The sequence below is a fragment of the Chenopodium quinoa genome, unplaced genomic scaffold, assembly GCF_001683475.1.
Source record: "Chenopodium quinoa cultivar QQ74 unplaced genomic scaffold, ASM168347v1, whole genome shotgun sequence".
Taxonomy (NCBI): Eukaryota; Viridiplantae; Streptophyta; class Magnoliopsida; order Caryophyllales; family Amaranthaceae; genus Chenopodium; species Chenopodium quinoa.
Window position 1 is genome coordinate 96,461 of NW_018743196.1, and position 24,992 is coordinate 121,452.

Below are 24,992 nucleotides of genomic sequence, written 5' to 3' on the forward strand. Positions count from 1 at the left end.
TAAAACTGTAAAAAGAACGCGCCCATACTTTGAGTATTTTGAATTACTCCTCTATTTCTCCACGCACGGAATTTTAAGAGAAATTGGACAAAGTAATAAAATACGGAGGTAGTGAGGTGGGTGAAAGAATAAAAAATTACAAAAGTAAAAGTAGTGAGAGAATTGGAGGAGAGAGAATATGAAATTAATAAAATATGATTTAAGTTAGGTCCACTAGGTGAGAGAAATTAATTAAATATTATAAAAGCTTTCCAAATAAAGAAATGGAGCAAGTATTTAAAAACGGTCGGAAAAGAAAAGTGGAACAAGTATTTAAAAACGGAGGGAGTACTACCTTCGTAACGTATTATTTGCAACGATCAGACATTTTTCCTCTCTACTTTATGTCAAATCGTTGCAAATAATGTGTAACAGAGGTAGTATTTTGTTATTATCTACTCCCTCCGTATGCGCAGAATTTTAGGATAAATTGGGAAAAAAATAATAAGATATGGAGGTAATGAAGTAGGTGGAAGAATAAAAATATTGTAAAAGGCAAAAGTAGTGGAGAGAATTGGAGGAGAGAGAATATGAAATTAATAGAATATAATTCATGGTGGCCCGTAAAATAATTTAATATTGTAAAAGTTTTCCAAATAAAGAAATGAGGCAAGTATTTAAAAACGGACGAAAAAGGAAAGTGGAGCAAGTATTTAAAAACATATGTTTTTTTTTTTTGAAGAAAATGTATTTTTTTTTCTAATCTATAAGTTTGTTAGTATTTCTCTGTTTTTAGCTGGTTTTAGAGAGTTAAATAATTATATTTTTTTATAAGAGGTTAATTGTTTGAATCTCCTTATCATACTAACTCAAAGTTAGATTATGCTCTTAATTTGAGGATTAATTGGAAAACAATCCTCACAATGAGAACAAAATTATCATTGGTGTACCGTATACCCGGGTGTATATAATAATCACTCCCGATTTTTTTAGTTGACACGTTTTGATGTTAGCACTATTCACACACTTTTATTTAACCGTGTTTTGTGATTTATATGCAATGAAAATTTTAGTCATAATCGTTTTTTTAGTCGTCACGGTTACTTTCCGACATTGACTTCACTCTTTTCAGTATTGACCCCATGTGACATGCACATGGTCATTTTTTTTTTACTAATCACACCTATATTTTTTTCTTATTTCCCTCTAATTTTCCTCCTACTAACTAACTTGGCTAATCATTTAATAATTAAAAATAATCTATAATTAATACTAAAATATCAACCGCTGACATCATTCCTTTTTTCAAATTGTACATGTGCCAACTTCTCCTTAAATTTTTTCCCGCCTAAACTTTTTTTTTCCTTCATATTTTCATTACTTTTTTAATTTTTATTTTTAATTTTGAAAAGTTAATATTAACTACAATATACTTTTATACAATACATTATCTTAAGTTATATTCTCTCCAAAAAAAAAATTGTTACACATACATAATCTTAAAGAGAGCAAATATTAACCATGTATTTATTTGATTACTCCTTCCTAATTACAAAGTCCACTAAATTTTGTTGTACACATAATTTTTCTTTTAATTATATTATTTTAATTTTTGCAGTTTTGTTTATGTTAATACAAAGATTTTACATATTTTGAGTGATAATTTGACTTAAAAATGTACACAATTATAAATTATATTTATAATATCCGTGCATCGCACGGGAGCTAATCTAGTTTATAATAAAGAAACCCACCACCATCTCCACCACAGCAATCACCCCCAAGCCCACAACTCCCCACCCCCACCTGCCACCCACGATTCCCTACCTTCCCTTTCCCCTTACTTCGACCCCCCACAGCCAAACCCTAACCCACGACAACCCTCATCCCTTCCCTTACCATGAAACAATCCCGTCTTTTTCCCCCATCCCGAAACTGTATACATAAATTTATAGTTCATCTTTAAGAATGTAAGAATGACGTACACCATCGTTTTAATTCAAATATATAACCAATATAAGCCACGTTTGATTACAATACGATACAAAAAATGACGTGGTAGTAGATAATGTGACCCCCGCTCTTTTTTTATTATTATTATTCACGATGAATTTAACTTTAGTATGATTAAATGAGATAATATCTTACATTATTTGGGCAATTTGGATGGAAAATAGATTCGATGACAATTGAGCTTTTTCATAAAAACTGACTGTAATTGGCAAAATTTCCTAACTTCTCAATTCATGAAATTGAGTTATGGAATAGTTTTGTCCCTCTCTATTCCACGTCTAAGCTTTCAAGTACTCCACACATACATAAATTTTCAAATACAAACTATGTATTAAAGTTCCATGCCATGCAACAGTTGCAAGGATATGATCCTAAATTTAATAAGACTGGAACTATTGTCAAAATTTTGTTCAAGCCTTCGAGGAAATATAAAGTATGGAGCCACACTACTCACGTAGATGCACTCATGTGCAAAGCAAACAAAGAAGAATTGTAATACCCCGCATTTTTATACTTTCTTTTATTTTAAATAACTATTTTGTGAGGTATTTAACTAATTTGAAATGATTTCTTTATGGCATTTTAATTATTTGTTTTAAATAAGTTTGGAAATATTTTATAAATGGAAGTTTTATTTAATAAATTATTTTATTAAGTGGGGATTTAATTTAGAAAAGTTTTATTTCAATAAAGTTTAATTAAGAAAGGGATTAGGAAAGAGCAAAAAGGGAAAGTTTAGGTAAGAAGGGTTTCTAGAGAAAGGGGTATAAATATGCAACACTTGGTTAATTTGCCCAGAGTGGAGAATACCCAAGGTAAACTTTCTCTCCTTTCTCCTTTATTTTTCTTTCCTTTTTTCCCCCTCCCCTGGCCTTTTTCGGCACTCACCACGCCGGCCACCACCACCACCAGCAGCGGCGACACCAGCAGCCCGACAGAAGTCGGTTGTGGTGCTGTGGCTGCTGTCTGGCCTCCCTTTTTGAAGAAAAAAAATTATTCCTTTTATTTTTCTTTTGTTTAAATCCTAGATCTAATTATAAATTACGAGTTTTATGTTGATTTTATGATGATTGATATTAAGTATGGTGCAAATTAATTTTCAGATTTTTATTCTAATTAAAAAGCCCCAATTTTAAAACCCTAGATTTATAAATAATTGATTATTGAAGGAATATGATTTAGAGTGGTTTAAACCTTTAATTTAAGGGTCTTAAAGTATATTTACAACAAGTTTTCATTAATTACTATTGCTAGAATTTTTTTTAGTATGCTAAAAATTAAGTTTCTTGAAGAAATTTTGACTACCCATTAATTGGGATTAAAGTATAAGGTTTTAAATTAATTTTCAGCTTGTTTTAATTAAATTATGAGTGGTTTGATAAGAGTATATATTGCTGGAAATTTGTGTGGAGTATATTTTAACGCCATGTTATGATTTTGGTTTGTAGGAGACTTTGAAGTGAGTGATTTTTATTAGTCATGACGATTTTAAGATCGTATTCAAAGTACGTTCGCGTACTTACCATATTTTTGATGATGTAGTAACATGCTAAGCTCGATTAATTAATCCCAAGTAGTATCATACTAGATTATGATTGGAAATTGTAATTTGGTTGATATTGGTGATTGAAATTATGAAGCACGATTTATTTGTGATGTATTAATGGTTTGAAAATAATTGTTTGACATGTTAAATATGAACCACACTTTTATTTATGGCATGATAGAAAGCATGTTTAATTAAACTAAATATTTAATTTAATTTGGAATATTAAAAGGGGATTTTATTATGGTTCATATAATTTTTATTGATGCTATAAGCATGAGAAAGAAGTTATTTAAGTGTCTTTATACACGAGGATTAAATTATATTTTTGGTGCCTTAGTGCACTTAAGGTGTTTCTAACACCGAGGGATAGGAATTGTGGCGCATTACGCGTTTAAGGTGTCTTTGACACCGAAGTAGATTTAAAAAGGGTTCAACATTAAATATTATGTGGTCACTAATTATTCAAAAATTTAATTGAAATGTTTGATTGTTTGAATAATTATTATAATTGAATGATTATGGTTTGAGAGTCATCACCAAGTTTAATAATATGTAAATAACGTAAAATGAAAGAGCTTACGCACCAAAACTCTTGGAACGTATACACTATGATCATATGGGGGGAGTTACGGGGTTTTATATTTAACCATAACTCTACTGGGAGTATATTTTTTTTATAACAATCCCACTAATAGTATTTACTTTACCAAAACAATTTCATGATTAAAATAGTAGTACACTATGTAGTTTAATAATGACTTCGGTAATACAATAATTAGTCCCTTAATAATTACAAATTCATGTTGATATTGCACCAAAAAAAAAAAATCATGTTGATAGTATTTTATAAGATTTAGGATAATTCTTTTAAGAAGATTAACCAATCTACCCACTTTTAACCCAAAAAAAAAAAAAAAAACCCAACTACTGTAATAAAAAAATTATTACACTAAACACCATGAAGGTATAATTAGTTATCATTCAACTCCAAAATTATTCTCAATTTTAAAGCAAGTTATAATACACTCAGCTCTGAAATTGAGACATGGGTACTTATCTTTAAATAAAAAAATTGATGAAAATGGAGTTGTTCTTCTCCATGTCGAAGATCAAAGATTTGTTTTTTTTTTTTTTAGATTCTTGTTAATGATAATTGTTATTGTAATCCGTTTACCCCTTTTCACTCCTTAATTTTCTATTAATTAAATTTGGGGGTTACTAAATGTCACAATAGAATTACTTAGGGCGAGATATTAAATGACTCATCTATCCTTATAAATTTCATGTTTGACAATTGACATCATTCAATTTTTCTCACCAACCATACTCCTTCCACCACCATCACCCTAAACACCATCACCACCACCACCCTAAGGTCGCCGGAATCACCATCACCTTAAACACCACCACCATCACCACCCTAAGGTCGCCAGAATCATCCAATTTTCTCACTATCTATCACACCAAATCAACCACTTATCATACCAAATCAACCTGAAAAAGGAAGAGGTTGACGACAATGGAATCACGGCGTGGGAAGGGGGTTCATTTGCCGGGAAATGTGGGATAAACGCCGGCCAATTCGTCGGTAATTAGTTTTTTTATTTTTTTATTTTCGCATAGATTCGCATAGTCGCGTGCTATATGCGACTCCACCACGGCATAGTCGCATATAGCATGCGATTACACCGTGGTGGAGTCGCATATAGCGTGCGACTAAGCCACAATACAGTCACATATAGCACGCGACTCTACCACGGTGTAGTCGCATATAGTAGGCCTAAACAAAACTATCCGAGAATCCGGTAATCCGATCTGCTACCGATCTAAATTCTTGGATATCCGATCCGAGTTTTCATTTCGGATCGGATATCCAATCCGAAAAAGCGGATATCAAATGCGGATTTGGATATTAATTTTCAAAATTTCGGATATCCAATATCCGAAATATAAAGCCTAAAATAGTGAAAGATATATAAAAATTTTAATATGTTCATATAAAACTAACCTTGTATTATTAACTTATTATAATATTCTTAATATATTTGATGATAATTTTATTGCAAAAGGACTACTATTTTATTAAAATATGTTGTACAACTTAGCAATAAAAAATCGGTAAAATTAGTGAAATTTAGAAACTACTCATAACAATTTTACTTAATATTGGATAATGGATATCCAAAGCATCCGATCCGAAAATTTTGGATATCCGAAATTTTCAAATTGGATTTGGATATCAATTTATGATATCCGAGTATTCGGATATCCGATCCGTGAACAGGCCTAGCATATAACGTGCGACTATGCCATGGTATAGTCGCATGCTATATGCGACTACACCAATATGCGACTACACCGTGGTATAGTCGCATATATCATGTGACTACACCGTGATATAGTCGCATATAACATGCGACCGGGTATAACGGATATTGAAAATTAAGTCCGACATATATCTGACTCGACGGTGTCGACGGTTCGTCGTCCCCACGCACCAAGTGCCTCCAATATGAACGCCAACCTTCATTAACTCATTTTATATGTCGTGGGTGGTGGACCATTCAAGGTGGAGTAGTGGTGTCTGATGGTCAAGGTAGAGTCGTGATGGACCAGTCAAGGTGGGTTTGTGGTGGACCGGTCAAGGTGGAGTTGTGGTGGTGGAACAGTCAAGGTGAGTGGTGGTATGGGTGGTGGAGCTAATGGTGAAGGTGGAGCTAAGACAAAGTTAGTAGATAATAATGGTTGGATTGTTATGTAATTTTTAAAATTATAAGGGGCATGAAAGTCTTATAATACTGTAGCTTGAGTAATTTCATTGTGGCAAATAGCAATTCACTTAAATTTTGTTTATTAATTTCTGGAGAGAAGGGTGATTTGTTGCTGTGATATTTGGGCATTTGTGTAATTATGCAACTGATATTTGGAGCGTTTTCAAAATAAGCTAATTCATATCAATAAGCTAATGTAATCTGATGCTTACCAAACACCTCAATTAGGGTAAGTTTATTGCAAGTCTTGAGTAAAGTCTCAACATCAGTCTTACTCAATATTCTTGCAATAAACTCATCAAAGACTCATGTGAGTCTTACATGGAGTTTGGAAAATCCAAACCCGTGTCAAGACTTTGCAAAGCCAATGAAAATTAGCCACCTCACCAACCAAAAGTTTACAATAATTTTTAAAAAAATAAAAAAAAAGATATTTTACAAAAAAATAAAAACATTTTGAAAAGGATTAAATAAGTTTGGAGTGAGTCTTGGGATAATGTGTAAATTTGGAGAAAGTTTTGTATGAATCTGAATAATATAAAAGTATTTTAAAATTAATGGAAAGCTGATGTGGCAGAGTATGAAGTCTGAGTCTGAGTCTGGGTATAAACTCACCCTTAGATGATTGGTTTGGTCAAACCCCCTAATTGTGCTGAATAAGCTCTTTTTTTTTTTTGGCTCAAAACGCTAATAACCAAACATGGCCAATAAATTATTAGCCAAATTTGAAATGATTGTAATTGACAAATTTTCCTAAATTAAATAAAAATACTTCACTCTTTTTTATGAGAGACAGCAGGACCAAGTGAGGCCAATAATGAAGAATGAGTGTAGCCGAGGGTGACTGTGAAAGGTTGTGATGAGAGGAGCCGTCAGCCGTGAAAATGGCTGTGTGTTAATAATGTAAAAGGAAGAAAAAAAAAAAAGAAAAAAAAGTCCATTGGTGGAGATGGATGAGGAGGGAGATTGGGGTGCGGAGGAATCGAGACTACTACTATCCAGATCCACCCACTCCGATTGTCATCTTCATGATCCTAATCCTGACGATGAATTGCAATTTCAGGAAATAAAAAGACCCATGGCGAAGTCACTCCATAGATGTAAAACAGCCCCAGCAAAGGATATGGCCGCCGTGGTTCGTGAGCTTCAAGCGAAATACACAGCAACTGGCGGTGGCGGTGATGTTGGTGGTAAAGCTGAAGTCGAGGAGGAGGAAGACGAAGATGAAGATGATGAAGATTCCTCGGGTACGAGGACGGTGATGGTGAGACAAGCAGGTATACTACTGATAGTATACTTAGTCATGGGTGTTTTGGTGTATCAACTCAACAAGGATCAATTTTCAAGTGGAGAAGGAGGTGTAGAGACTCATCCAATTGTTGATGCTCTCTACTTCTGCATCGTCACAATGTGTACCATCGGCTACGGTGATATTACTCCTCTCACTCCTTTTACCAAACTGTTTTCCTGTCTCTTTGTACTTGTTGGCTTTGGTTTCATCGACATTCTCCTTTCTGGAGTACTCAATTATGTGCTTGATCTCCAGGAGCAGAATATCCTCTCTGATATACTTCATCATCAGACTAATAATGTTAATAATCCGAATCTGAGTCATAATCGCAATCCCCCTTTCCTCCGCTTTCTCACCCTCAGGCTTGTAGATGTTCAGAAAGGTCGCATGAGAATCCGTCTCAAAGTTGGTCTAGCACTGCTGGTCCTTATCCTATGCATCGGTGTTGGAACTCTCTTCTTGTATTTTGTTGAGCAATTGTCTTTGGTTGACTCCCTTTATCTATCTGCCCTTTCCGTTACTACCGTTGGCTACGGCGATAAAGCCTTCATCACCCTCTCCGGCCGCCTTTTCGCTTCTGTTTGGCTCCTCTTTTCCACTTTGGCTGTCGCCCGCTCCTTTCTCTTCCTTGTTGAGGCTCGCATTCACAAGCGTCAACGTACCATTGCCAAGTGGGTTCTCCAAAGGGACATTACTCCTCTTGACCTCTTTGCTGCCAACATCAATAATAACGATTTCATCAAGTATGACCATCTCCTTTTTTTTTTTTTTTTTTTTCTAAAACTGTATACAAGTAGTATATTTCTCTAATCTTTACAATATAATAATTAATAGATGTATATTGTATTATAGCAGAATTGTTCACTGAGTGGTAAAATCAGGAACCAGAAAAAAACAGTAGCAGAGCACTTTAACACCTCTTTATCATGTCATGAATAGAACCCATGTAAGCAAGACAACACATACTCGTGTGAAGTGATGAGGTCCTTGCTCAGGAGTCTAAATAAACCTGATTTATCACTATATTACGAGTAGTATTTAGACCTCAGTTGATAATTGGGCAGTCATCATCCATAATCTAAGTGGCCAATTTGCCATACAAATTTTCCATTTTACAAATGTGTAAAAGCTATTAAGCTCAATCATCATTATTACTCAATCCTTGGGCATCCTTGAGTCCATGACTGTTGATGGACTTTTTACGTAGTGTAGTGTATTGTGCTTCACAAAAGCTCATGGTTTGTTTACTGGGTTTAGCTATTTGGCCTATATCTATACAGTCTTTGGGAGCTATGTTTATGGTCTACAAGTAACTAAATTTGGATTTTCCAATGTGTGTCATCAAAATTATCTATTAATTATACTATGCATGTATCTGGCAATCTGAAGTTGAGAAGAACCACTGATCCCCCATAATTACCTTTACGCGCAGCAAATCAGAATATGTTATCTTCAAGCTTAAAGAGATGGGAAAGATTGTAGAGCAGGACATATCACAGATTTGCCATCAGTTTGAAAAGCTTGATTCCAACAACATGGGAAGGATTACGCTGCCTGATCTATTGCAAAGTCGCCCTTTTTCGTGAAAGCAGAAGGTTTGGCCTGAAAAGCATTGCAAGAGGGTTGTTATGAGGGTGTAAGCAACATTTGCATCCTATAAATTCATGGTTTTATTTTTTAATGGTATCTCTGGAATTATGCATATATACAGGGGACTTACTGATTATCCTCATTTATAGAAATCTCTGTCCTGTAGACTTGTATATTGTGTCCAGAACAATGTAGAAATACTAAATATTGTATATTCTAAACAGGTTACCTAGTACATCATTGTCAATAATCACTAGGCAACATTGAGATCACATGAAAATGTGCAAACTCTTGAAATTATTGCATGGTTTCCTACTTTCCTGTGTACAATTGTGACACAATTTCTTTATTAATGTAACTAATCTTGATGAAATCAATGTAAAATGGTGTATATATGTTTTGTTTAATTATAAGCCTGAAGCTCTCCTTAAATTTGGTACACAGATTACTTAATACTTGGTTCACTGTAAGTTATCAAGTCTAGTGAATAACTTTGGCTATTTTCTGTGAAAAAAAATCTATTTTAATTCCTTACTGTCTGTGTTAAACTTGCTTTCCTTCTTAATAATTTTATTTGCGTACTTGACTTCAGTTTGGTCTATGGTTAAGTTTCCTCAATTTGCTATAATAGTTTGATGCTGATATTTTCTCCTTTCTTTGCAGTATAATTGCTTCACTCTTCAGCATTAGCTGTAGATATTTAATTGTTGGAGTGTGGACACTATTCCCACCTCAAGTCTGATTATAATACATGTCCTAGAAGTCTTTAGATGGATTAAATCTGTTCCCCCTTACAAATGTTATTGGGAGCTACTCCAATTCACCTGTTGCAGAAGAAATCCTATGAATAAAGGAAGTCATGTTCATCACGGGAATCATAGGAATATTATAATTCTGAAGACTAAAGGAGATATCTATGAGCCTATGATGGCCAATGCTCATAAATCCTTGCCAGGTTGGTTCTTTATTTAGTCCTTCATTAAGCGACATGAAGTACATTATATCTCAAAATGGTTTTAGATGGTGATAGGAATTGTAGCATTTGGTTTATCTTAATATAAGATATCTTGAATATGAGCCAAAATAGTGGGGGTATTTCATTTTCAACTTGCATATAAAGGAAACTAGAATATGTGTTAGGCACAAGAGATATAGCATGGGTTAATTATATATTACTAGTTAGGGAGAGGATCTGCAATTTTTTTAGGGTGCTTGATCCTCACAATTTTAGGATGGGAAGGCAATCAAAGATTCAAAGCTATAGGAACACCATTCTTAATTTTGTTATTTAGGTGTTGAGACTCTACTATTCTCACATCTACCTTGTACAAAATCTGATTTTTATGAAATTGTTTGGAAACTTGATATCTGCATTATGTTCAAGGGATATTTATGTATAATTATATTTTACTAGTTAGGATTATTTGAAGTGAGACTAAATGATAACCATTGCGGATGTTTGTGTATAATTGTGTATATGGTTGCTACCTTCTGTAAATTAGTGCAAAGCTAGAATTACAGCATTATTGCCATGCATATGTACCAGCAATATGTGGGATATTGACCATTTTAGTTAAATGGATGCAACTGTGAATTGTTGTTCTTGTGTTCTTCCAAAATCTTGGTTACCCTTATTTTTTTTCTTGCAAGATCTGAAAGGCAATCCAGAATCAATTATGGTCCAGGTGGCTCTGGCGGTAAGCTAGAAAGAGGGTGATCTGAAGTTCATAGATCCTTCGAGTCATGTAAACTCAAATAACAGGACCTCACACACCTAATTTTTTCTGAGAACCTTGGCCATCCTCATGTTATTTGGTTTATTGTCTACCATGGCCATCCTCATGTTATTTGGTTTATTGTCTACCTGTCTAATAGCATGCCATATGCTGAAGGTATTCCTCTCTCTCTCTCTCATTTTGTTACTCCTTTGTAATTAATAGTTATATTTGTTCAGTACCTTATATTAATTGATGAGGAGAAGATTGAAAAATAAAAATCACTTGCTTTTGTAGAGGTCTTTTATGTTTTTTTGGTACTATATTGGTCCATTCTTGGTCCCATTTTGTCAACTTATTTGGATTATTTTAGGCAATAAAAGTTATGAACTTATATGAAGTATAAGTCTTGATGTAGTAAAAATAAGGTCTTACAAAATCCATAAGTTGAATAAAAATATAGCCTTAAGATATAAACTAATTTGGGTTGTAGGGAGTAGGCTAGAAGCAAATGTGTTTGGCAGCATGTGTATATGTATGTATGCGTTTTGGTTTTTTAAAACGGTTTAATACTAGAAAAGAATACGAACACTAACGATTGCTTTTAGGGTAATTGACTTGAGGGTACCAATGTAAAATCTGAATGACTGAAATGCTTTGAGCATATTGATGGGTTGGATATTACTATGCACTCCGTAGTAGTTATCATGTGCTATTTCTGAAAGATGAGCCACACTCTTTACTATTCTTCATCTCCCTTGACCCTTGGGTAATTGTGATAAATTAGTTTTGTTAAGAGCATTGATTTGTATGACTGTATGTGGAAGTACGAGCTAATGGACTTGCAGGACGAAAAACTTGTACCAAACATAGATTTGGTATGGAGATGAATATGGAAATGACGTGTTTGTTTGATAACCACCTGAGTCAGTGAAGATCTTACGATTTGGTAGGAGATGGTGTGTTTGTTTGTTAACCACCTGAGTCAGTGAAGATCTTACCTTCCTTTTCCTGTAACTCCACACGTGAAGCTTTGAAAGCTTATGTGTACCCTTGCTTAATCCAAGCTGATTCTTTTGAATAGAAGTGCAACTGATACACAATGTGAAGCGACAGTGTTAAAAGTAGTAGTGCAGCCAAAATCCTTTTACTGCATTTAAGGGAGCGGCGCCCTGAGAGGCTAAGAAGCAGAGCTGGTTATAAATAAGTGTCAGAAGCAGAGCTGTGAAGCTTTAGACGATCACCAATTTTTACCCTACAGCCTACTAAAAAATACAATAGGGATTTTGCAACTTGTGAGCTGGTTGACATAGGATGATAGGAGTTTAAGGAATTGAGGTGTAGTTTGGTCCACATGGGAATAAGAAAATTCCATGAATGGCAAAGTTTTGGGAATTTCCTAAAATTATTTGGTTAATTTCAAGGGAAGTAACTTCATATACTTCCTCCGTTTCACATTAGTTGCAATACTAGGCTTGACTCATAGTTTAAGAAAATTAAAGATTAGACTTGTAGCCTTATTACTACCTCCGTTAAATATTCTGTGCAACTTTATAATTTTTTATCTATCTCAAATAATTCCCCAAATTTGCACATAATGTTTAACGGAGGTAGTCTATACTAGACCTGGCAAATGGGTCATTCGGGTCGGGTCATTTCGGGTCAACTAACATTCGGGTCGGGTATGGGTTGGTCAGGTATGTTCGGGTTTCGGGTCAACTTCGGGTCAGGAATCGGGTCGGGTCAATTTCGGGTCGGGTATGTTCGGGTCGGGTCAATTTCGAGTCAAGTATGTTCGGGTCATATTCGGGTCAGATCAAAATCTGTTCAAGGTCATGTTCGGGTTGTTTCATTTGTGAATCAAGCTCAAATCAATAATTTTATACGATGTATATATTTTGTTATTGTTATAACAACACTACCAATTTAGTTTATGAGCTTATCTATGATTAAAGATGAACAATTTAAGTGTACAAGTCATTTTAAGTTCAATTATAAGGTAATTTTAGTTCAGGACATTTCGGGTATCGGGTTCGTTCGGGTCAATTTCGGGTATCGGATCTGTTCGGGTCAAACAATTCGGGTCAATTTTCAGTCGGGTCAGTTCAGGTGTCGGGTTAGGATCGGGTCAACTCCATTTTCGGGTCATTTTTGGGTCGAGTCAATTTCGGGTTTCGGGTCATTTTTGGGTCAATGTTTTTGGGTCAATTTCGGGTCATGGGTCGGGTCATTCGGGTCAGGTGGTCATTTGGTATGGGTCAGGATTGCCAGGTCTAGTATATACTACGTATAAAGTATTGTTAATAGAGATAGAAATAGCGAACTGTTAAACATCGCCCGCAAATTCCTACATAAAGCCCACAAAATAAGAGTGAAATGACACTTTTGCCCTCAAACTAAAAAACACAATTTCTCTCTCTACTCTCTACTTCCACTTTCTCTCTCTAAATTATTTCCAGAGCTATGTCGAGGCGGCCCGGCAAGGAAGTGGCGGCACCGGCGGTGGGCGGAAGGCGGTTTGCCGGCCAGAAGTTAATTTTTTAAATTTTTGTAATTTTTTTTTTTAAAAAAAAAACCTCCAGCGACGGTGGGGCGCCAAGGCGAGACGCCACCACCACGGAGGAAACGCCTAGGCAAGACGCCCATACGGTGGTGGCGGCGCCTAGCCCAGACGCCACTACCACGGCGGCGGCGCATAGGCTAGGCGCCACAGCCGTGGTAGTGGCGTCTGGGCTAGGCGCCGCCACCACCGTACGGGCGTCTTGCCTAGGCGCCTCCTTCTCTTTTTTTTTTTAAAATTTTTTTTTTGTTTTTTTTTAATTTTAAATTTTATTTTCGAATTTTTTTTTTTTTTATAAAAATTTGTTTTTCTTTTTTTTAAATTGTATGTTCCCTTTTTTTTTTATCTTTTTTTTTTTAAATTTTGTTTTTTTATTTGTTTTAATTTTATGTTCTATTTTTTTTTTTAAAAAAAATTGTTTCTGGTTTTAATTTTTAATTTTATGTTCCTATGTATTTTTTTTTTTTGAATTATATTTTTGTATGTAAAAAAATTATAAGTTCCCTTTTTTTTTTATAAATTTTCTTTAAAATTTTGATGTTCTTCTTTTTTTAAGTTTTTGCAATTTTAAATTTTTTAAGTTTTGTTAGTTTTTTGTTTTTGGTTTTTTCTTTGCATTTTTGATTTTTTGTTTTTGTTTATGTTTTTCATTTTTTAGTTTGTTGTTTATATTTTTTGTTTTTGGTTATATATTTTGTTTTTGGTATATTGTTTTGTTCATATTTATATTTTTTTATGTTTATATTTATATTTTTTATGTTTTTATTTATATTGTGTTGTTTATATTTTTATTTTTTATGTGGGGTGACTGCCATGTGTGACCAGCACTACATGGAATGGTACATCCGGCACTCGCACCCGAGGTTGATCAAAGACATCGACGACGCAGATGATGACGATGTGCCACCTGCCACTGCCTCTTATGCGGTACGTCTCATCTTTTATTTGTTGTTCTCTTATTTTAATATATATATGTATAATACGTCGTTTCATGTTTTTTGTTTTGTGTAGTGGATGGGCAAGATTATGCAGTTGGGACACCGACTTTTTGAGGAAAGGGACTGCATGACGAGTGCATCAGGCAGAGCTGTTATTGACGATCTGGAACGGACCCTTGAGCAGTGGCAGTGGGCGTCACAGAGGGATTACTGATATTTGAAATTAGACATTATCTTTTTAGTTTGTAATATTTGAAATTATTGTTCTTAGTTTTTAAAATTCAATATTATCTTTTAAAAATGAACACATAGAAATGACATAGTATTGACAATACAAGGCCTCATAGTAAAAGGTAGGTGTACATCAACAAAAACTACATGGCAATTAAATTGTTCCACTGTTGCACGCGAGCATGGTACAAAGCATCCCAACCCTCCACGCTTGCTCTACGAATTTCATACCACTTCGGTATGATATGTGGGACCGGAAAATCGGGTGACATGTCTAATCGGATAAAATGTCTGTATGACGGCCCAAGAAATCCAATAGCAACGTCCCTTACCGGTCTGGTGACGGTCTCGCGCGAACACCAGGGCAGAACCGTTGTACATGGATAATAGGCTCGACTATGTAAACCAAGGCCGAAATGCATGACTGCACACTTGTAGATGTTTGCAACGGCAAAGAGATCAAGTGGCGCATCGAACCAATGATTTTGATCGCAAGGTCCCCCTCCCCACCGGATACGCTGCAGAGACCTATCCAAGTCCTCGCCGTACACATGGCCATACACATCTCGGTTTGATGCGATTTCACTGTACATCAACTGCCGCACTAAACCGTAGTTGTCTTCACCCATTTGAAACACATCCGCCACAACCCGAAATCCGCAGTTACCATCTGCAATGACATCATTCCACCCGTCCAAGAATGGCATCATGATATTAGGGATCCTGTCCTTATATGGAAAATGTTCAATGTCCATTCTCCCTGTTACACACATCAATAAACACAATAAACAAGTCAACAGTAAACTAATCAAACAGTCAACAAAAGAAATTGAAGTCGAATGTCTTACCGGTGCCGGGCATATTCACCGACGACGATGATTGGCTGCCACTTGATGAGGATGTACGACCACGGCCACGGCCACGGCCACGACCTCGAGATAGTTCTGATGCCGTTCCTCTGAGTATCAATAGCCTTGTTTATTCTCTCGAACAGTGTATCCAGAGCAGCCGTGGAAGAATCAATCCAGTCCTTCAAAGCTCTATGAGCGCTCTCGACTCTGCATGTCGTAGTGTTCCCAAAATGAAGAACTTGGTTCGTCCAATATTTGACAAACTTTTCCCTCTGAGGTACCCACTGGTGCATCACATAGTCTACGATTGGCGGGCACCACTTGTACGCATCCTTGAAGTTTTCCAAGGCTCGATCGTACTCTGCCTCTGTGGTAGCTTGCATGATCTTCCGCCACTTACCATTTACCAATGTCTCTGCTGTTACTAAATTCTTGTTGAAAAGATTGTAGGCTTTGACTTTCACGCAGTTGTTGATGTGCCATGTGCACAGTAAATGGCTCGACTCCGGAAACAGCTCCGCTATAGGGGCAAAAAGACCTCCCTCACAATCACTTACGATGGCCGATGGCTGTACATTTGGGCCGATGTAGTTTCTCAACTTTTCCAACACCCAACGGTAACTCGCAGCCGTCTCATCCTTCATGACTGCATAACCAATCAGAAAGTTCTGGTTCGTTGGAGCCATCCCAACCATCTCAACCAGTGGGAACTTGTACTTGTTTGTCTTGTACGTTGAATCGATCAAAATCACAGATGGCCAAGACGAAATCATATCAGCACAATCAGGATGGACAAGGAACAAATGAGTTACCTCCGATGTGTCTTCGTCAGATTCAAACCAGTAAAGGTAACCACGTGCTTGTGCCTGGTGCAGAAGCTGCTGTATAGGGTTCCTTCCCTCTGACCGTTCAAACCTCAATTTCTGTCTGACGTTGTAGATGTGTCTTCGGTTTGGCTGGTCTTCGGGGAATTTCTCTAACACAGACGCTAATATTTTAGCGAGCTTCACTTGAGCATCACTCATTTCTTTTACAACTAGTTTCGCAGCTGGACTTAGGCCGCTTAACTGCCGATGCCCCACTTTGTATGCTATCAGCTCATGGTTGTGATATCCCCATTTGCCGTAACCCTTCACTTCCCAACCGTCACGCCTTTGATGTTGTCGAACCTTAACTCGGAACTGACACCCACAACCTTTCCGCTTTGAGTCAAACCGAATCGCTTTACTGAAATCTCGTTCTTCTCTTTTGCGATAACGGTCGCATCTCAAAATGCGATCCATTCTACCATCCCGTTGAGATTTATGAGTTGCTACTACTAAACAAAAGCCTGATCTAATTGCAACCTGTTTTGCCCAATCAATCGCTTGTTGAGCATCTTCGAACAGGCCATCATGTACAAAAATCCCACTGTAATCATTTCCGTCTCCACCATAATCCTGTAACAATAACATATAACGTATAAATATAATTACATTAAGATTAAATTAATACACTTAACACAAAATTATCACAAACGCAATTTCTAAATTTTAAATTTCTAAATATCATTTTTATATTTAACGCATAATACATTTAAAAAACAAAATAATAACACACATTTCATTTCAAATTTATCAAACATAAATAAACAAACAAATTAAAAAAAAAAAAAAAAAAAAAAAAAAGAAAAACAAACAAAAATAAAAACAAACAAACAAATAAAAAATAAAACAAAAACAAAACCAAAAAAAACAAAAAAAAAAAAGGGGATTAAATTAAAAAATAAAAATAAAAAAAAAAAATATATATATTCCCCTAGTGGCGCCTGGCCAGGACGCCGGAGCCACGGCTAGGGCGCCTGGTCAGGACGCCGGAGCCACGGCCGGGGCGCCTGGTCAGGACGCCGCCGCCATGGTGGCGGCGTCCTGGCCAGGCGCCCTGGCCGTGGCTCCGGCGTCCTGGCCACGCGCCACTACCATGGTCGAGGCTTCTCCACCAGGCGCCGTTACCACGGTGGCGGCGTCCTGGCTAGGCGCCACAACCACGGCATGGCCTTTTGGCTAGGCGCCAGCCACCATTTCGTCCTTACGATGCGTTACGAACCTCGTTTTCCGATGACGACGGCGATTCTCCGGTGATCCTCGGCGATCCGGTGCTGCTCCACATTTTTTTAGTGCGAAAAATTTATCTTCGGTTAAAATTATAAAAAGGGCAAATTTGTCAAAAAATTATAAAATGTGGGCTTTATGTAGAGATTTGCGGGCGACGAATAACAAGTCCCTAGAAATAATAATAAAAAAAAAAGTAGTGTGGGTGGGGTTGGTAAGAAAGAGAATTAATAAAGTAGTTGTGAAAGTGGGGTTTGTAGGAAATATAAATTATAATGGTGAAATCTTTCCAAATATAATAGTGTTGCAACTAAAGTAAAACAGCTAAAAATAGAAAGTGTTGCAACTAATGCGAAACGGAGGGAGTAGGAATTACTACTATTTTTTTTTGATTAGCAGTAGGAATTACTACTCACATAAGGAGATTAGGTAAGTAAATTTATATATATATATATATATATATATATATATATATATATATATATTTAACAAAGGTAAGTAAATTCTTATAATTTGTGAAAAGTGTAAATTCCTAAGAAGTTTTTTGAGGCTTATCATCAGTAAAAACATCTACAAAGATTCACAAAAGAGACAAGAAAAAAAGAGATGAAAAAGAAAGAGAGAGAAGGAGGCCAGGATAGTAGAGGAAAACCTTAAAAAAAAAAAAAAAAATATATATATATATATATATATATATATATATATATATATATATATATGAAAATTTGCCAAGAATAATACCACCTTTCACCGGTCTTCCAATAATAGAACCACCTTTGGATTATTTCAAAATAACACGACCTTTGACATACATCTTCTATAAATAGAACAAAAAACCGGTAACCTATTTAATAGGTTACATTGGACACGTGTCGCGTTGTAATTTGTTAATTTTTTAAATAGAAAAACCTTAAATTTAAATAAATAAAAAACCATCTTCCTGTTTAGTAGCCCCCCTCCACCTCCACCTCCACCCCCCTTTCCCCCTCCCCCTCCCCCTCCCCTGTTAGCCTACCACTCACCGAGAACAACCCCCCCTCCACAGCCTCACCCTCGAAACTGCCCTCCCTCCCATCCCCACACTCGAACAGCCACGTATCCCCACCCACACCCTCGAAATCGCCTCAAAGCCACCGCCTCGCCCTTAAAACTATCTCAAAATCATCGCCCTACCCTTGAAACCGCCTTAAAACAACCACTCTGCCCTCGAAATCGCCTCCCAAACCAATTTCCCTCACTTACTGGAAAATTGAGAGAGATTAAAACCTTTTCAACCACCTGCCGAAAAAGAAAGAGAGATCGAAACCTTATCCCCTACCAACCGAAATAGAAAGAGAAAGCTTGCGTGAAGGGGAGGGGGGGTGTCGAAATCTGGGTAGGGAAGGGAGGGGGTCCAGAATCGGGGACGGGGTAGGGAGACCGGAATCGAGGATGGAGAGGGGAGGGGGCCGTAAACGCGGATGAGGACGAGACGGGGGAAAAGAGGGGGCCCCACGCTGGTGGTTTCCGATTAGGGGGGCTATTTTAAAAAATGGAAAATTGATATAAAAAAAAAAGACTAATCACATTGTGACACATGTCACAAGTAACCTATTAAACAGGTTACCAACAGGTCACGTTCTATTTATAGAAGATGTGTGTCAAAGATCGTGTTATTTTGAGATAATTTAAAGGTGGTTCTATTATTGGAATACCGATGAAAGGTGATATTATTCTTGGCAAATTTTCCAAAAATCTAACAATAGAGGTTAGAAAAACCCTCTAAAGGGAGAAACCCTTTCAAATCCCTATCTTTTCTAATTGTTTTGTAACACCTCAACTACCCTCACTTATTTGTATCATAAAGTTAATTAATTGACCTAAAATTATATGCCGGTAAAAGTGTAGCTTTTTTATTTTTTTAAAAAAGGGGTCTTCAAAAACAAAAGAGAGAAAATATATACTCTGTACAATAGTAAATTGTTAGAGGACAACTCAACTAGATGCGTATACGCTATTGCGCCTTTTCACATTAGAGCCTATTAAGCTAGAAATGTGGACGCAGCTTGGGCCCCATCATATCCGACGTGTGGAGGAGATTCGAAGCCGTGGTATTTGTTTATGTTGGTTCTAATACCATATTAGATGATCAACTCAGTAAAAAATGTAAGCAAATGGTTGAACCATTGAATCGGTTTGTATACTCTATTTATATTACTTCCTCCGTTTTTATTTTATTGCACCATTAGGACTTTTACACTATTCACTTAATATTCTTTGACCATCATTTGTAATTTATCCATTCGGAAAAATATAGTCATGTGTGATCTAGTTATTCGTCTCGAAAGCTTCTTTTCAAATATCAATTTTTTATAATTTTTATAAAAGTATAATTGAAGGTGTTAATAAGTAAAACAATGCATTGACAAGCCTGAAATCCCGTGCAATAAAAAAAGAACGGAGGAAGTATAATAAATGGCAGAAAGGAGAGTTCTGGAATAGTAGTAATTATGAAGAAAGTTTAAATGGAGGAATTGGAAAATTATGGGAATTTGCAAATGGATGAGTTGTTTGGTTTACAATAAAAAGTGTAAATGAGGGAATTGCAAATTCATGGGAATTGTGACCTTCCCACAAAACATGAAGTTAATTACCTATCCTCCAGGTAACTCAAAATCTCCATGATTTGCAACTTCTTTTATCCCAACCAAACAAGTTAAGACATTTGTTAGGTATTTAATTTCCGTGGAAAGTAAATTTCCTTATCAAACAAACAACACCTACAAAAACAGTGAAAGCAAAGATACAAGGCATAAAGTTAGGGACCAGTGAGGTTAGTGAGAGTACCTCATCCGTTACGAGTCCCAAATCATCAGATACAACTTACAAAGACGACACTCAGACGCAAATGAAGTAAATGTTTTGAAACTTACTTTTTCCAAACCTTTCTTTTCGCTTCCAATCCAAAATTATGCAAGATTACAACTTACTTCAATCATCCCTTTTTTCTTTTGTAGTATACTCATTTTTAATAATGATCACAAAATATTATATGCATTATAGGAGTAATAAGCACTTTTTCCTTCTCTTCTTTTTCCGCGAAATCTCTGCTTCTTAGCCTGCTTTTAGACATTTACCACACTTTCTGATTCTAGATACTCTTCTCATTCTATGCATTTTTGTAAAAGTATGAGGTGACAATAAATGTATACAATAATTGATTATTAATTAAGATGAATCAAATAAGACTAAATGGGAAGAACAAAAAGGTTTGAAAGAAATACAAGTACGAGTATTAAATATACAGTATACTCCAAATCTAAATTATTCAGTGTTAAAGTTGCATGATAATGTAATTGACATTAGAAATATGGAGCAATTTCTTTTCTTGGGCTGCTAAATATCTGAAATCAAAAATAAAAAGAATTGTCACTTTGTCAGTAAATGCTCCCTTCACAATCTGAGCTGAAGCATAAAATTAAAACTCTACTCGCCAAGGAACGTATATATTCTCTTAAATACTAGTGAGTACTTACCTTATGAAGAGGGGGTTTTGTGCTTTACCAATACCAGTTGGCAGTAGTAGTAGTTGTTCCTTTATATATCTATGTTCTTGTCTTTCTCTTAATTAATAATTCTTCTACTTAAATAGTTGGTTGTACTGTGAGCTGTTGCAAATCAGTCAACTAAAGATAAAAGAAGAAAAAAAGGGAAGATTAATTGTTGATGGAAATGAGTAAAGAGGTAAGAGTGTTGTTAGTAATGATGGTAGCAGCCATTTTGTTAGGCTGCAGCTGCAGATGCAGTGTGAATGCAGGAAACATTGAAAAGGAAAAATCGGCAGTGGGGGATCCAGGAATGAAGAGGGACGGACTGAGGGTTGCCTTTGAGGCCTGGAACTTCTGCAATGAAGTTGGTCATGAAGCCCCTGCCATGGGTAGCCCTCGAGCGGCCGACTGCTTTAATTTCATCCCCAAAGCTTCTATCAGCAACAAAATCCAAAGTGGAGGAAGTAATAGGTCCTTTGAAATTCAGCACAAAGTGACAGAAGCACATAACAAGCTTGGGGTGGGAATGCCTTTTCCAGGGTTGACAGCAGAAGCTCTGACTAATGCAGATCTGTATGCAGCCCAAAAGGAGCTATATTTGGGAAGCTTATGCGAGGTTAAAGCCGAGGCCGAAGCCCCGTGGCAATTCTGGATGGTTATGCTGAAGAATGGCAACTTTGACGGTAATTCAGGTCTATGTCCACAGAATGGGAAAAAGGTTGGTCCATTTTATACACCTCCAGGCAGGTTCCCTTGCTTTGGAGCTGGGTGCATGGACCAACCTTCCTTTCACCATAACCCAACCTCATCTCATGCTAATGACTCTGATATAGCCACCATGACGGGTGGCTTCCGGGGTACCTATGACTTAGATTCCGATATCAGCAATGTCGTGGACGTGGGCGTGGGAGTCTCTTTTTATGAAGTTACTTGGAAGAAGCAACCTGGACAGGGGAGCTGGTCTTTCAAACATAAGCTTAAAACTTCCAAAAAGTATCCGTGGCTTATGCTGTACCTCAGGGCTGATGCAACTCAAGGATATTCTGGAGGTTATCACTATGACACCAGAGGAATGCTCAAAACTGTAAGTATTTTATTTATTTATTTATTTATTTATTTTTGGGTCCTGCATCAATTCAGGGTTTCCACTCCATCTCTATGAAAACAAGTAAATTTTTGGCCAGTAGAAAAAAAATCTTCTAGTAGTACAAAATTAAGAATGAAAATGTGATATTCAACTGGATCCCGTCCCTACATGTGCTGTGGAAACATCAATAATTTGACTAGGCTTGCAAGATCCATGTGATTCCACCAAATAAAGTTTTGCTAAATTCCCCAGGTTTTGAAATCTGTCTTGACTCTTGGTTTTGCCGGCGATTATTTTGACAACCTCTATTAATTCCACTCTTAGCTCTGATCACTGTAATATATTAAAAAAAAAAAAAATCTGATTACTGTTTTTATGGTTCTCTGTGTTGACAGTCTTGACACTATTGTCAATACCCCACCAAACAAAACTTGGGGATTTATCTTGTGATCTTAAAGTCACAAGCTCGAATCCTTCCAAGTCCCAGCATAGGTTGCACAAGAACGGGTATTGACACGGATACGAAGAAATGTCTATCTTAAAATAAGGGACACGAATACGGGATGTTAAAATTCATATCATACATTTTAAAAAAAGAATTTGATCATATATGTATCACTCTATCCTCCCAACATAGGTTGCACAAGAACGGGTATTGACACGGATACGAAAAAACATCTATCTCAAAATAAGGGCTACGGATACGGGATGTTAAAATTCATATTATACATTTAAAAAAAAAGAATTTAATCATATATGTAGCACTCTATCCTCTTATTAGATCATACCATACTATGAAGGCACTCATTATTTAACAATTACCTTATATATATATATATCATACTTTACTTAAATTTTCTTATTAAAAAAAAGTTGAACAACTAATATAATAGTAGGATAAGGTCCGAGACGTATCGTGCGTCCCACATGAACACAACATTTGGATGAAGTATCCATATAACCTAGGTCCCAATGTGCTTAGAGAGATCTTTTAGCTTTCTTACTTCCAATTTTACAAGTGTCAAATTGTCAATACTCCTTTTATGACTAGTGATAACTCATAAGATTTAAAACACCCCCCACCCTCTTTCAAAATCTATTTTATGATTTGTATGTTTTGTTTTGTTATTAGATTTTTGTTTTGTTTAATTTTTTTTATTAAAATTTTTTTGTTTTACTTTGACATACACGTTTGACATACAAAATTTTAGTCTATTTAGGTAGATTTTGCTCACGTGGATCCCACCTTGACCAGGCCATGTGTTAATTTTGTGATAGGCAGAAATATTCTTATTGTCAAAATCAATAATAGTAATAAAAGATCGAAGCATTTTTCTTAAATTTCCATTAATTTGATTTTGATATGGTTTTTTCGAAAAAAAAGAAACCCTTTCCTTCTTATTCATTGTTAATAAGGTTAATAAAAGAAATTTTTGATTAATGCTTTTCAATCCTTCTTGACCCCATAAAGATATTGAATAAAAAGAACTGCTTTTTTTTCCACTATAATTTTTTAAAAAAGCGTTTAAATGCCCTTCAAACGTAAGTAAATAGATTCTAAACATATAAAAAGCATGTTGATTAGGTTCTTATACTAGGTGCCACAATTACAATCATTGACATTATAACTAGGCCACTAACTACAATTAAAAGAGTAATACATATAACGTTTCCTGCATGCAGCTTCCAGTATCCCCAAACTTTAAAGTGAAAATGCATTTGGATATAAAGCAAGGCGGAGGAGCAAAGAGGCAATTCTACTTGATTGATATCGGAAGCTGCTGGAAAAACAACGGAAAACCATGCAATGGGGATGTGCTCACTGATGTTACTAGATATAGTGAGATGATCATTAACCCTGAAACCCCCGCGTGGTGCAGCCCTACTAGCATCAAGTCCTGTCCACCCTACCACTTTACTCCCAACAACACCAAGATTCCCAGGAATGACACTACCCACTTTCCCTATGGCGCCTACCATTACTATTGTCGACCTGGGAATGCTGAGAACCCTGAGCAACCATCTGACTCATGTGACCCTTACAGCAATCCTCAGTCACAAGAGATACTCCAGTTGCTGCCTCATCCTATTTGGGCTGAATATGGATATCCTACCAAGCCAGGCCAAGGATGGGTTGGCGATCCTACTACTTGGGTGTTGGATGTTGGCGGCCTTTCTAGTAGGCTCTACTTCTACCAGGTTATCATGATTTCTTCAACTGCAGTGTTTAATTAGTGTATGCAGTAATTTGCTCTTTGTTTTTCTGGTTGTTGCTAACAAATTGCCATTCTCTATGCATATCAGGACCCTGGTACACCTCCAGCTAAAAGAGTATGGACTTCAATTGATATGGGTACTGAAATTTTTGTCAGTGACAAAGAGGAGGTGGCAGAATGGACAGTCAGTGACTTTGATGTCATTATCACTTGATAAGCAGGAGCTAGGAAATCTGCTTCTAAGGCTTTGTGCGATGGTAGCGCAGGGTGTAGAGTGAAAATACCGTAGGTAATATATTAAGTCCATAAAGGGCAGGGTATAGCCGTCATTTGACACATGAATCTACTGTGATCTGTGGCCATGCCTTTAATTGTAAAATTGACAGAAATGTGACTTGTTTCTCTACTGTGAGCTTTTCTTCAATCTAAAAGGAGATCTAGCATCTGCTCTTTTATTCAAATATATACTCATGGTCTCATACATTATCTTTTTTTCTTTCCTAATTTTGCAGCAAATTACTAACTGGTTTACCATGTGGAGAAGCAACATGAAATCAACCTCTATAATTTTGTAATATATAAAG

At 36.2% G+C, this 24,992-nt stretch overlaps 2 protein-coding genes across 4 annotated transcripts; both read left to right on the plus strand.

The window, feature by feature from the left end:
* Positions 1-7,094: 7,094 nt before the first annotated feature.
* Positions 7,095-10,128, plus strand: LOC110732950 (two-pore potassium channel 5-like). Of its 2 annotated transcripts, XR_002513526.1 has the most exons (3): positions 7,095-8,346; positions 9,036-9,239; positions 9,857-10,128. XR_002513526.1 is itself a non-coding variant. In XM_021912934.1 (2 exons), the coding sequence occupies exons 1-2, from the start codon at positions 7,262-7,264 to the stop codon at positions 9,187-9,189; spliced, it is 1,239 nt and encodes a 412-aa protein (XP_021768626.1). In that variant the 5' UTR covers positions 7,095-7,261; the 3' UTR covers positions 9,190-9,508. The 2 variants fall into 2 exon arrangements, 1 of the variants encoding a protein (XP_021768626.1); XM_021912934.1 differs by lacking the exon at positions 9,857-10,128 and having other exon boundaries at positions 9,036-9,508.
* LOC110732949 lies at positions 10,019-24,873 on the plus strand. 2 transcript variants are annotated; one of them, XM_021912933.1, is made up of 5 exons: positions 10,019-10,148; positions 10,844-11,085; positions 21,345-22,189; positions 23,876-24,391; positions 24,497-24,873. In XM_021912933.1, the coding sequence occupies exons 2-5, from the start codon at positions 11,070-11,072 to the stop codon at positions 24,620-24,622; spliced, it is 1,503 nt and encodes a 500-aa protein (XP_021768625.1). In that variant the 5' UTR covers positions 10,019-10,148; positions 10,844-11,069; the 3' UTR covers positions 24,623-24,873. The 2 variants fall into 2 exon arrangements, with proteins under 2 accessions (XP_021768625.1, XP_021768624.1); XM_021912932.1 differs by lacking the exons at positions 10,019-10,148; positions 10,844-11,085 and having other exon boundaries at positions 18,567-22,189.
* The last annotated feature ends 119 nt before the right edge of the window (positions 24,874-24,992 follow it).

What these genes read in the sequence shown, in the direction of transcription:
- LOC110732949 (XM_021912932.1), top strand. Translation starts at nt 21,284, where the DNA reads ATGGAAATGAGTAAAGAGGTAAGAGTGTTGTTAGTAATGATGGTAGCA. An exon ending in CCAGAGGAATGCTCAAAACT is followed by an intron (nt 22,190 to 23,875) that starts GTAAGTATTTTA and finishes TCCTGCATGCAG; the next exon opens with CTTCCAGTATCCCCAAACTT. An exon ending in GTAGGCTCTACTTCTACCAG is followed by an intron (nt 24,392 to 24,496) that starts GTTATCATGATT and finishes TATGCATATCAG; the next exon opens with GACCCTGGTACACCTCCAGC.
- LOC110732950 (XM_021912934.1), top strand. Translation starts at nt 7,262, where the DNA reads ATGGATGAGGAGGGAGATTGGGGTGCGGAGGAATCGAGACTACTACTA. An exon ending in AATAATAACGATTTCATCAA is followed by an intron (nt 8,347 to 9,035) that starts GTATGACCATCT and finishes CTTTACGCGCAG; the next exon opens with CAAATCAGAATATGTTATCT.